The 12,917-nt window shown below is 40.4% G+C and overlaps 2 protein-coding genes across 2 annotated transcripts in view; one reads left to right on the top strand and one right to left on the bottom strand.

The window, feature by feature from the left end:
- Positions 1 to 1,687, bottom strand: part of ADSS (adenylosuccinate synthase) — a 39,573-nt gene extending 37,886 nt beyond the window's left edge. The window contains exon 1 of the mRNA XM_023536566.1: positions 1,402 to 1,687. Coding sequence (XP_023392334.1) covers positions 1,402 to 1,584 — 183 coding nt within the window. The 5' untranslated portion in view covers positions 1,585 to 1,687. The remainder of the gene's footprint in view (positions 1 to 1,401) is intronic.
- A 1,889-nt stretch (positions 1,688 to 3,576) lies between these two features.
- The window catches only part of CATSPERE (catsper channel auxiliary subunit epsilon), a 98,002-nt gene continuing 88,661 nt past the window's right edge, over positions 3,577 to 12,917 (top strand). Inside the window, exons 1-5 of the mRNA XM_011370088.1 lie at positions 3,577 to 3,641; positions 8,187 to 8,235; positions 8,814 to 8,887; positions 9,268 to 9,337; positions 10,999 to 11,069. Coding sequence (XP_011368390.1) covers positions 3,577 to 3,641; positions 8,187 to 8,235; positions 8,814 to 8,887; positions 9,268 to 9,337; positions 10,999 to 11,069 — 329 coding nt within the window. The remainder of the gene's footprint in view (positions 3,642 to 8,186; positions 8,236 to 8,813; positions 8,888 to 9,267; positions 9,338 to 10,998; positions 11,070 to 12,917) is intronic.

Below are 12,917 nucleotides of genomic sequence, written 5' to 3'. Positions count from 1 at the left end.
CTGCCCACAGCATGGCCAGATCTGATGTGAAGACAAAAGGGAGGTGAAGGCTGGCTTCCGGAGCACCTCCTAAGGCATGTGGGGCAGCAGTTCAATGGCAATTAAGTCAGGAATGTATGTTGCCAGACAGGTGAGGGAATAGAAAGTGGGCATGGAGGGAGAGGTGGTGATGCAGGTGGTGGTGCTAGTATTAAGAAGAGCCAGTGAGGCAACGGCTGGCTATCTCAGCTGAGGAATGGGCAGGGTGGATTTCTGCATGCAAAAAAAGCAAGATAAGTCAGAATAGCTGCGTTTATCTTTTTATATACCCTGTTTCTGCACGCTGAAATGGTACTTATTCAATTTTAGGTAGAAAGCTTCCAGTCAAGTGGGCCTACCAACTTGTTGGAACATAAAACGGCGCAGCATCATCATATTGTGCCATGTGTGTTTCATGAAGAAATATCCTGCGACCTAAACAGGCAGCGGTTGACTTCAAATATTACAGTACGATTTGTTTTGAAAGTGGTTATTGCTCAACTATTTCAAATTTTGAAATTGGTAGTAGCTATCTAGGAGCCTTTACAAAGGCCTAGCCTCTAGGCTGCTTCGAAGCAAACGACAAATAGGAAGAAAGATTACACTGAAAACCACGTGTCTCCCGGTAGGAAGTACATTACTATTCTATTTCCCGAAAGTTCACTTTTGATGTGTGCGTAACGATGTAAATGTTTCTAAATACCAGATCTGACATCCATATATTTGTTTGCCTCACTAGTAAAATTACTGGAATTGCGTCCTCTAGGACCAACAAGTAAAAATAACCTCCCCTTGATATTAATATATAGGAAACGGAGTAAAAAACCGGGGCCATGAAACAGTCCAAAGCCCTGAGGTGGCTCTCGTGTCAACAAAGTGGACCGGAGGCGAAGGTCTGCAAGCTCGGGGCCTGCAGGTGGGGGAACGGTGAGCCTGGATCTCAGGGCTTTTCGGAACAGTCCACTCCCGCTCGGTTTCCCCGGGGCGGGGGAGGGAGGGTGATGAGAAAGAGGATGCCGCGGGGTTGGTCTCCGCCCTGCGTCGGGAGCAGGCCTCGGGCGGTACCTCCTCAAACTCGGACCATATCCCATCCCCACCCCGGCCCCAATCCTGGGGCTGAGCACGGGTCCTCAGACCGAAAACTGCTGGTCCCCAGGCACCGCGCATCTCTCCAAGGCTCCCGCGGAACCCGCATTTTCCTCCAGAGCCACTCAAACCCCGCAAGCCAAGATCCCAGGTCAGGGGTCTCTGACCTCCCACCATTTCTCCACGTCGCCGCAGCTCATAGCAGGAGGAAAGCAGCTCAAGGTGACACCTTATTTTGGACGGAGGATCCGGGTTCTGGGCCCGAGATGCCGGGCCCGGCTTCCCGTCAGAGCTCACCTGGCAGCGGCACACGATGTCGGCGTCCTGCGCCAGCAGATCCACCACCTTGCCTTTGCCTTCGTCGCCCCACTGCGCGCCGAGCACCACCGTTACCCGGTTCCCTCCCGGCCGCGCCCTGGGGCGGCCGCAGTCGCCGTTGGGCAGGGACGATGCCGCTGGGTTGGTCTCGGCAAACGCCATGGCTCCAGTGACGAGAAGAGAGCCCGAAGCGGACGCAGCGAGGAGTGCGCGAACAGAACCGCTCTGCGGCCGCCAGCCACATGCAGAGGAAGAAGGAGCCAGCGGCGGCCCCGCCCCCGCCCCCGCCGGGCCGCCACCCTCCAGCCAGGCCCCGCCCCCTCCCCGCTGCAGCCCCCTCAAGGGGGGACCATGACTGCCCCGCGCAGGCCGACCTCGGCAGCACCTCCCCGAGGCGGAGGCCCTGGTGGCGGCAACTGCCGCCCCCCGGGACCAAGGCCACGCCCCTTCCGCGGCCTGGCGCGCCACTCCCATGCGAACCCCGAGAGCGGAAGCGGACGGGGGCGGGGCTTCGGGCGCGCTGCAGCCTCGACGCCCCGCCCACCCGCCCTTCTCTCCGCTTTTCAAACTGGAGAGGCGCGGAGGTGCGCGCTTCGGCATCGGACTACAACTCCCGGCATGCAACGCTCTGGGCTGAAGCAACGCATTCTGGTGCCATGGTGGGCGCCGTAGTAGTGTCTGCCGTCTGCAGGTTCCAGTCTCTGACAACGTTCATTTTTAAATTAATTTTTAATGATTTGTTTTTTTATTAACGGGTGACATAGTATGTAAAAATACAAACGGTGGAATTTCGTAATACAGTAGGATGGAAATGGAACATAGAGGTTTAGAATTGGAAAGCAAAGGTCTAGAAGAACAGAGATGAGGACAGAGATCAATAAAGGCGAATTCGAAAGTAAAGCAATAAGGTAGAGGACATTAAACCCGAAAATCTGGAAATCAAATAGAATCCTAACTCTTCTCATTTTACACATTAGTAACAGACTCAGGGAGGAAGAGCGAATTACGATGTCATATAGCAAATGCCGGATCCTACGGTGTACTTAGTTCTTGCAATTCTCACAACCACATGACGTAGGTAATACTATCCTGTCCTTATTTTACAGGACTTGAGAGTTGACTTGCTCTAGTGAGGGCTGAATTGGTATCTAGGCAGTATGAGTCCAGAGCCCAAGCCCCTTCCCGTACATTCCACTCCTCTTGGTGTTTCAGTTGTCACTGGATTCCGGAGTACATGCTGACTAATGTCCTTCCAGCTGCAACACATTAACTCTGACGTCTAATGCTGATATAAAGTTACTTCAGAAAAAAAGTAGGACTAGAATCGCATTAAATGTAGTGTCTCCCAATTCGCGTCTATGCATTCACGTTCTCTAATGGTCCTTAGAGCGTGTTTTAGTATTTTATTTCTATTCAATGGTTCAATAAGTCAGTAAACATTGAAAAGCTACTAGAAACAGACTGAGCTGGGGACTGCTGACATGAGAAGGAATAAACATACAATCGCAGCACTCAAGGGTTCAGATTATTTTGTCTACCGACAAGTAAACAGATAAAGTATACTACGGGATAACTTTCGTGTTTGTTTATCTTGGCATTACCTCGGGATTACAAACCTCTTTATAAACCAGAATGCTATCCTATTTCTTTGTACTCAACTGCACGAGGTAGTGTCGGGCATACAGTAGTTGTTCAATAAGCACACGTTACTGTTCATTTCTGTTCAATTAAAAATCATCTGTGGAGTGCCTGTTCTCTGGAAAATGCCGGATACTTATTTGCTATTGCCGAGGTCGTACACAACGAAGATTTGGGCTAAAAGATACACTGATTTAAAAGTTTCGCCTTCATCCAGCCATCTCAGATTTTCTAAAGTGGTTTTGCTATTTTACTCCAAAATATAGCACGGTTCTGCCTTTCCTAAAATCTAGTTTAGATTTTCGACTCCAGCAACTCACTTGCAGGCACCTAAGGAGCGCAGGGCGCAGCGTGCTGGCACGCACGCGCACTTGCTGTCGCCGGTGAGCAGGCCCGACCGCGGCCACCGGCGCTCGCCCCGCAGCGCCTCCGTCGCGTGCTCCGCTGGCGCACCCGGGACAGCGCGAGTCCAGCGCCAGCGCGGCCTGGGCGGTTGAGCCGAGGGTCCGCGGTGCCATGTCAGCCCAGGGAGTGGCAGTGCTGCTGTCGTGGATGAGCTGCTGCGGCTCCGCTCTGTGGAGGTAGACACCAGTCGCGGACAGGGCCACCGGGCAGGGGTCTCCCCTTGGGCCAAGCAGCTGGGGCCCCGTACCGGCGCCTCAGTGTCCGGAAACCACTCGCCGGTACAGACTACGGTCTTCTTCCCGAGCTCCCGGAACACCGGCCACCCACAGCCCCAGTCCGAGAGTTTTCAATGAATGAGGGAAGAAAATGAGGGGACGCTGTTAGGACTCTGCTGGTAACTTCACGTCGCTGTCCTCTTGGACAGCTGAGCCCACAGGATTCCTTACACTCGTGTCCTCCTACTGCACTGCTTTTGCGAGAGAGGAGAAGCGTATATGAGAACCAAAAAGTTGCCACCAGAGATTGGAGGTTGATGGGGAGGGGGTCTGGGACATTTCACTAGGATAACTAGGTACTGGGTGGTTTATATTAGGTAGTTGTGGTTGAATGATTTGTGGGAAAGTGCATTATAAAATGCCAACACTGTACAAATGTGAGCCGATGTGATTCCTGAATAAAGTGAGTTGATTTGGGGAATGAAAACTTTAAAGTTCTGCGAGATCCTTAATGCAAGTTTGATTTTGTTCCGTATTCGGTAACTGCTGGATTGGAAAGTGTATCAAAATGTTTTAGAAAGATTTTCAACCTAAGTTAGAAAGATTTTTCAACCTAGGTAAAAATACGGATGACTAACCAGCAAAATCGCATTCTGCGAATATTCAGCTTAGTGGAGGTTTGGCTAGAACAATAATCATTACCCTCTAACATTAAAACGTAAGAATACCGACAATATATCACGCCATTATAGAGGTTTCGGAAGGGATCCAGGGCACGTCACTGGACAGGTGGAGAGGTCAAATAGTTAAGAGTCGCCATTGGAAAGGTCAGTGAAATAGTGAGAAAGAGCAAAAACGTAGCATTCTGACAGAACTTGGTAAGCCTTCATTTTCCTTCCTATGAAGTGAAGATAAGAAAATTTATCTCACGGGGTGATTGTGAGGCTTGAATGAAATTATATATTTAAAGCTCTCAGCACGTACTTGGCAAACAATGAATCAATAAATCATGATAGCTGATAATAAGGATGGCCTATGAACTCAGGGAGCTTGCAAGTTTTGTTATGTTGTCACCAAACTTCTCTGTAAAGGACCAGATAGATAGTAAATATCTTAGGAGGTGAATTTCATTTGTAAAGTTTTCTAATAAGATCATCTCTGCATATATAGGATAAATCTAACTCGGTCATGGTTTATTACCTCTTTATACCCTGCTGAATTCAATTAGCAAATATTTTCTTTAGGATTTTTATGTCTATATTTTTCTTTTTCAAAATGTCTTGGTTTGGTTTTGATATCAGTGTTAGAGTAGATTTACAAAATGAGTTAAAGAGTATTATCTCTTTATCAGTTCTTTGGAAGAATTTGTATAGGATTAGGATACTTTGTTCTTTGAAATCTGTGAGGAAGGTAAAACTATTGCTTCAAATCTTTTAATGGCTATAGAGTTATTTAGGCCTTTTATTTCTTCTGGAGTTAGTTTCAATAGTATATATTAAAATGTCTATTTCATGTAATTTTTCAAAATTGTCACATAATTGTAAATATTTCCTTTTTTACTCTTTGCTTTTTCTGTAATTATGGTCCCTTGTCATTAATATTGTCTCATCTCTTTTTTGTCTTGCTCAGTCTTGCCATAAGCTTGTCTGTTTTCCTCATCTTTGTAATTTTTGTTTTATATTGATTTCTGCTATCATTTTTATCTCTTTCTTCTATTTCCTTTGGGCTCATTCTGATACTTTTTCTAACATTTTAAGCCAGACATTTAGCTAATAGTTTTTGGCCTTTATCTTTTCTGATGACATTTAAAGGTATTAATATCCCATAGTATCCCATAAAAAAAAAAGATGCATAATGTTTTATTGTTCACTTCTAGATATTTTTAACTTTCACCATGATTTCTCCTATAACTCTTGAAATATTGAGCAGTTTGACTAAGTCCAAGTACGTAAAGATTTATCTTTTTGTCAACGATGTCTCTATTAATTGTACTATAATCAGAGAGCAGGATCCACATGATACCTGTTCTTTGAAATGTGTTGAGACTTGCGTTATGACCTAATAGATGATCGGTTTTTATAAATGTTCCATTTGTTTTCTTATGCTCCACTAGTTCTATTGGGTCATACTTTTCATGGAGTGATCTTCTTTGTCCTTGAAAATACTTTTTGTCTCAAAGTCTTTTTTGTCTCATGGTAATGTATTCAATGGGGCTTGGACTTTCTGTGGAAAGCATACTATGCTTCCTGCAATATAACGGTTTCACACGTTTTTCTGTCAGATGCCCAAAGACCAATTCGTGGGTATGTACAGTAGGATGAATAGGGGATTTGAGAGAAAATGGTTTACCCAAAGAATATATTCCTTAGTTTAGAAAGAAAGACAAAAAAGTAAAATTAGGAAAGGACTTACCTCTTGGGAGATGAAGGAAGGAATAAAAGTTAAGAATTTTTTTCGATTTTGAAGAGCTGGTAGAATGGGAACACACTAGAGAGAACAGGAAGGATAGGCTCTCATGGTCCAAGAGCGAGATGACAGTGTCCTTTTTGTTTAAAACAAACAAACAAACAAAATGGTGCCAGGACATGGTCCATCTGCACACCCCACACCTGTGGTCCTCCCAGGCCTATTTTCAACAGCGCCACATTAAATATTTGACATAATTAAGAAAGCAAGGATGAGAAGGTGTTATTATAGCTGTCTCTGATGAAATTAATAAATTAAATATGACTCCTTTAACTACTGTTGCCTCTATAACTTGTCCCCAGCTCTAGTGGGAAGCTGATGAAGGAGCAGCTGGGCTGGTCAGGAGAAGTAGTTTTGTCATTTAGCTACCAGGTTTCATTCACAGATCAAATTGCATACTTTAACATTGTAAATTAAAATACAAAATCTGCCACTTTTATTTTTCTTTCTCCTGAAGTTTCTCTCTTTCTTACTATGATGAAAGGGGTCTTATATTAGATTCATAGGAAGTGGGAAATGCTTCACACTTATTTGAAAAAAGAGCCCTTGAGAAAATATCTCATTTTATGGCATCCCCGCCTCAGCTCCACCTCAGATCACCAGGCATTAGATTCTCATAGGAGCACCGATCCCTGGGACCAAAAATGTTGGGGACCACTGCTTTATAGGGATGTATAAAAATACATGAACATGTTCTCATATTTGATCTGTATATCTATAAAATGTGTTTCATTATACTGGTGACTGATATCTGTTAATAAGAATTTAGAATACCATTAAGGCTTGTATAATTCTGCTAAAAGACTTATGTAGTGATATCCCAGCAATCACACACACACACACACACACACACACACACACACACACACACACACACACAGAATTGCCTCTGACTTAAGATTTCAGGGACGGAGCAATTCCAGTGGCAACTGGTGTGTAACGTAGACGTGGAATAGATTATTGAAGCAAAGGGAAAGTGAAGGAATTTTAAGATGATATTTTACAATAGCCACTGGCCACATATGGCTTTTGAACACTTGAAATGTGGCTAGTCCAAATTGAGATTTTTTGTTAGTATAGTATACACACTGGATTTCAAAGACAGTACCAAAAAAATGCAAAATATCTCATTAATAATTGTTTTATATTGATTACATGTTGAATAAATTATATTAGTAAAATCATTTTCACTTGTTTCTTCTAGCTTTTTTAATGTGTCTACTAGAAAAAATTTAATTACATAAGTGGCTCACATTATATTTCTTTTAGACAGCACAGCTTTAGATAGATCATATAGACAGAAATTAAAGTACCTCGAATACTGGAGAGAAATGATAATGAACAAGGACTCACAGAAATTTGTTCTTCAGTGTTTCAAACAAGAAATACTGTTTTATGGATTTTCAATCTTTATTCATTTTCTTTTAACTCAGTTTATTAGTGAAGGGATTAGAGTCAATATTCTTCAACAGTTTTCATCCTAAAACAAAAGCAAAGATGTAAAAGTATTTACAGAGAGTTCCTGACTTAACAATGGCTCAACTTCACAACTTTTTGACTTATGACTTTTCTGCTTTATGATGGTGTCAGAGCAATGTGCGTAATAAATTACATGGGATAGTCAACACTTTACTATAAAATAGGCTTTGAGTTGAATGATTTTGCCCAGCTGGAGGCTAACGTCAGTACTCTGACCACATTTGGGATAGTCAAGCCAAGATGGGTGTTCCGTAGAATAGGTATGTTAAATGCATTTGTGACTTAGGATATTTTCAATTTACGATGGGTCTGTCGAGACATAACCCGATTGTAAATCGGGCAGCATCTGTAAGTCTCATTCCAGTGTCTTCAGATACAGGACAAACACTAATCCCCTGGACTGGGGGGTAGAGTTCACTGACATCCTCAGCTATACCCCTGAATACTCTTTCCAGTAGCGTTTGGGCGGAAACCCACAGCGTGCTCTGTCCATGTATAGAATCCCTCTGATTTGGAGGAAAAATTAGTTTTAATATTTGTCTTTGATCTTTTCCTCCACAGGTATTACACTAACAGCCCAAACTACCACATTTTTAGTACCAGAAGTACGGTAAGTGTTTAATTTTTTAAAATTATAGTTAAGTATTAATCTTTTACCTCAGAGCAGAGGTGAGAGGTAACTATACTCTGTTGTATAGCACAGTGTCATTCTTTGATTTTTACTTCGTTTCCTTCATTTCGTTTATCTTCCTAATATATATATCCTCTCCAATAAATGTCCTTAAATATGCATGTAACAAAAATAGGTAGTGTCTTGAGTGTTTTTGTGATTTAATATTAACAAAATTGTGTCATGATAGGGATAGGATGACCGTGTCTCATTCATCTTATTTTTTTTTCTTTTTTTTTTTTTATCCTCAGAACTTATTAGAGTACCAATAACCTCCTGGACACTTAATAAATAGATTATTTTTGAAATAAAATAAAAATCTTATAGTTTTTTGGGGAGACTATCAAAGGGTCCCAGAAAAGTTACTTTTCCTTTGTCATATTACTTCATGTAATTTAAAAGAAATCATTCTTTCTTTAAATAATAAGGACCCAGAAAATTGAACCCTATATTTGAACACTGAGGTGAAAATTTTACAGCAGATTTTTTTGTTTGAACTATTTTATCTTCTTTTTTAGATTAAGTTAGAGTATGAAGGAACAGCATTTTCTGAGTGGAGTGTGCCAGCAACTTGTTCTGTGAAAAATAAAAAGTAAGATTTTTGGCATGAATGTCAATATATGTGTGTATTTACATGTAACAAAGCATTCGTCTAGTGGACATTCCGATTCAAGGCTGTGATTTAATGTAACTTTTTTCCCATTAAATAGATGTGAAAAGAAAAAATCACTTTGAAAATGGATAGAAGTAAAATGTTGCGCGTGCGCGCTCTCTCTCTCCCTCTCTCTCTCTCTCTCTCTCTCTCTCTCTCTCTCTCTCTCTCTCTCTCTATATATATATATATATATATTTTTTTTTTTTCTTAATAGCATACAATCGCAGTTTTTAGGCTTAAAAAGTAGTAGGGAAATGTTTAGTCGTCTAGCATACGTCTTTACTTATTTCTCCCTTCTCGTTCTTTTTAAACGCTAGATCACCCAAGACAGAACTGCGATGCTCATCTCCTGGGGTTCACACTATAAAGCCAATTGTTACAGGCCCAGTAAGTTGATTTTAATACCTTATTAAAAGTTGAATAATCATCTGCTACATTTTATTTTGCCTTTTTTTGAGCTTTCAACCTAATTGAACCTGTTTTAAATAGTGACAAAGTATGGGCCACAAACCTCACATCTAATGTTCCCACACAAATGTCTAGAGGCTCTATGTGATTAATCCTGCCTTTATTTTGGGGCTTATGCCTTCTTTTTAATTCATAATCTTTATTTTCAGGGAAGAAGTAGATAGGGTCATGTGGGAGAGGCCAGATGAATATAGGTTGAAAATATTTGATTTTGGCTTTTTGAGTTTATGAGTATTTGCCAGTTTCATGAACACAATTCCTAAGGAAGTAAAGGACCTTTTCTCTTTCGTCATATGTTGGAAGCCCACATAAGTATGTGATGTTGTGTAAAAAATATACACATAAATACCTGCATATGTAAGATTATTTTTGTTATTGATGTATAGTGTCATCAGATCTTACATCCTCTAAGGGAGTACATGTGACTTTTGAAATACACTCAAAAACTCTCAGTTATAACAACCAAAAATGTCGCCAGACATTGCCAAATGTCCCCTGGCAAGCAAAAATCACCTCTGGTTGAGAACCATTAAACAGGAAAATTAATTGAATTGTATTACGGTAAAGAAGACTGTCTAGGAAAACTGTTTTCCTTTACACACTCATAGAGAACACTTCTGTGACCAGATTTTTTTTTTTGGTCACTAATTCTCTGGCATCAGTTGTTCTGATACGGTCTGTCTACGTGAGGTTAACATCACATCCCATAATTTAAGGGCTTACTCCTACAAGACTGTCCTCACTGCAGATGCCCATCGCACGTCCAAAGCTATGCAGTACTTCTGGCGGACTGGCTCTAAATCCAGGTTCCCACAACCTTCCCCTCAGGTTCAAAACTTTGCTAGAACAGCTCGCAGAAGACTGAGAAACATTTGCATTTATCAGTTCTAATAAAGTATATGATAAAGGATACAGAAGAACAGCCAGGTGAAGTGGTACATAGGGCAAGATCTAGAAGGGTCCCCGTGGAGTAGGGGCACATCACCTTGCCTGCAGGTGGATGTGTTCACCAGCCTGGAACCTCAGAAGTCCCATACTTCAAGGATTTTTGTGAAGGCTTCATCATGCAGGCATGATCGATTACTAACTCATTTTTCAGCCCCTCGCCTCTCTCTGGCGGGTGCAAAATTAAGCTGAAAGTTCCAAGCTTCTAAGCATGGCTTGGTGTTTCTAGTGACCACTTTCCATCCAGGAGCTTGTGTCAGGCACTCCTGTCCCTCAGGAAATAACAAGAGTTTTAGGAGCTCTGTGTCAGGAACCGCGGTCAAAGACAAAATATTACTAGGAGCTGAGGGCAAAGACATATATATTTTGTATTATTTCACAAAGACGAATGTATTGGAAACAGTAAGCCATCCAAATTTGTCGCTCATGATAGTAAATTCTCGATTACAGAGAATACCCAAAGAATTAAATTGGTATTATATGAAAATGTTTTAGTTCTCTTCTGAAAGTTATTCATTGTTCTTTCTCTAATCTTAAATAATTAACTTAACTCCTCTGTGATTTTTATGCCTGTATCTAAATTTGTATTTAAAGTTGATTTAATATATCTTAGTTTTTTCTGTGATTTATTTTAGGATCTAGAAGAAGAACGCTATTTATCTGTGGACAGTTCTCATACTTGCTTTCTGTGGTATTATAAAGTTAGGTAAGTAATGCAATATTGAATACAGAAGTAATTAATGCTTTTTAACAGGATTTAGCTTTCATTTTAATTAACCACAAATGGATTATCTGCGTTATAGATTCCATATAATCTTTCATTCGCCAATCAAGATATCCTCAAATATACTGCCAAACTAATATTTCAGAGCAAATAATAGTAATAGCAACCACTATTTAAACATATACTGGCTTCTACATGTTCATACTTTATGTAAATTATCTCTCAATTTTCATAATCGTCACACAAATGTAAGTATTATTATCCTTATTTTATCAATGAGGAAATGTAAGCTTGGATGGATTAAATAGTTTGGACAAAAACACACAGCCACTAAAAGATAACATTGGGATTTGACTCTGGTTTTTCAGACCACAAGGCTCTTTTATTCCCATTATATATTTTATATTCCCAAAGGATTCTCTTTGTCCTGGATAGCTCTTCAAACCCATTGTAACATGAGATGGAATGAATATAACTAAGAAAGGAAAATTGGTAGGAGAAAAAAATAATTAACTGCGTTATAAAATCATTTGATAAGTAAAAAAGTCAATGGATTCGAATATTTTTAGTATCATGATTGAGGCAGTAGCCTAAGCACTGTATCGGCTACAAAGCCCTGTCTTTTGTGGCCCCGGCCCTCTAGATGACTGTAATGTACCTGTTTCTTTTTATCTACTAACATCTCTTCCTTTGGGAGAACTATCCGTCATTCTGTGACGAAATTGTTAATTCCGTGTGATTTATACAGTACTAACTCTACAACCCTACATTTCACAGGCCATAGTGATTAGCTCAGGACTGGCACATGACCCAGGCAGAACCAATCAGGATACTCATGTCGTCAATAAAGCATGGTTGTTACTGATAGTTTCATTGCCCTGGTTCACATGGTTCCTTAAAGTCATGTGACCCTCAGTTTGTTTATCCATTCTTCTTTTGTTGCACATTTGAGTTTTCCTAGTTTGGTGCTTTTACAAAAACAACTGCTATATATATTTTAGAACGAGTCTTTTTGCAGACATAGATTTTCATTTCTCTTAGTTTGTAAATATTTGGGGTAGGATTTCTGGATCATGAGATAGGCAAACATTAAACTTTGTAGGAAAAAATGTCATTTTCCAAAGCAATTGATTACTGGCAATGTATGAGCATTCCAATTACTCCATATTTTTGCAGATGTTTAGTATTGTCATAGTGGGAATAAAATAGTATGTCATGTGGTTTTAATTTTCATCTCCTTAATGATGAATGATATTGAGTCCTTTTTCATGAACTCATTGACCACTCCTGTATAGTGTTTTGTAAAGTATCTGTTTAAGTTTTTTTATACCTAGTTTTTAATTGGATTGTTTGTCTTTTTACTATTAATTTGTAGTATTTCTTTGAACAAGTCTTATGTCAGATATATGTATTGTGAATATTGTCATTCAGTGTATGGCTTAGCTTTTCATTTTCTTAATGGTGTTTTTTAATAAACAGAAGTTTTAATTTTAAGTGAAAATCTCTTTATATATTTTCCTTGTTATGGTTAATACTTTTTAAGTCTTACCTAAGAAATCTTTGCCTACTTGAAAGATGTGAAAATATTCTCCTGTGTTTCCTTATAGAAGCTTTGTCATTTTAGCTTATACATTTAGATCTATTAACTGTTGGGGTGACCTAGCTTCATGAACTTGGATGTCCAAATCCCTCCCCAGATTTGAGAAGTTCTCAGCCATTTTATTTTTAATTAGGTTTCTTCCCCTTTCGTCCTCTCTTCTTCTTCTGTGACTCCAATGATGAATAGATTGTTTCTCTTAATGGTTTCTATTGTTTCTCTTAATGGTTTCT

This window comes from Pteropus vampyrus, unplaced genomic scaffold, assembly GCF_000151845.1.
Source record: "Pteropus vampyrus isolate Shadow unplaced genomic scaffold, Pvam_2.0 Scaffold159, whole genome shotgun sequence".
NCBI lineage: Eukaryota > Metazoa > Chordata > Mammalia > Chiroptera > Pteropodidae > Pteropus > Pteropus vampyrus.
Note: the sequence above shows the minus strand (reverse complement) of the source record. Positions and strands in the feature narration are given on the sequence as shown.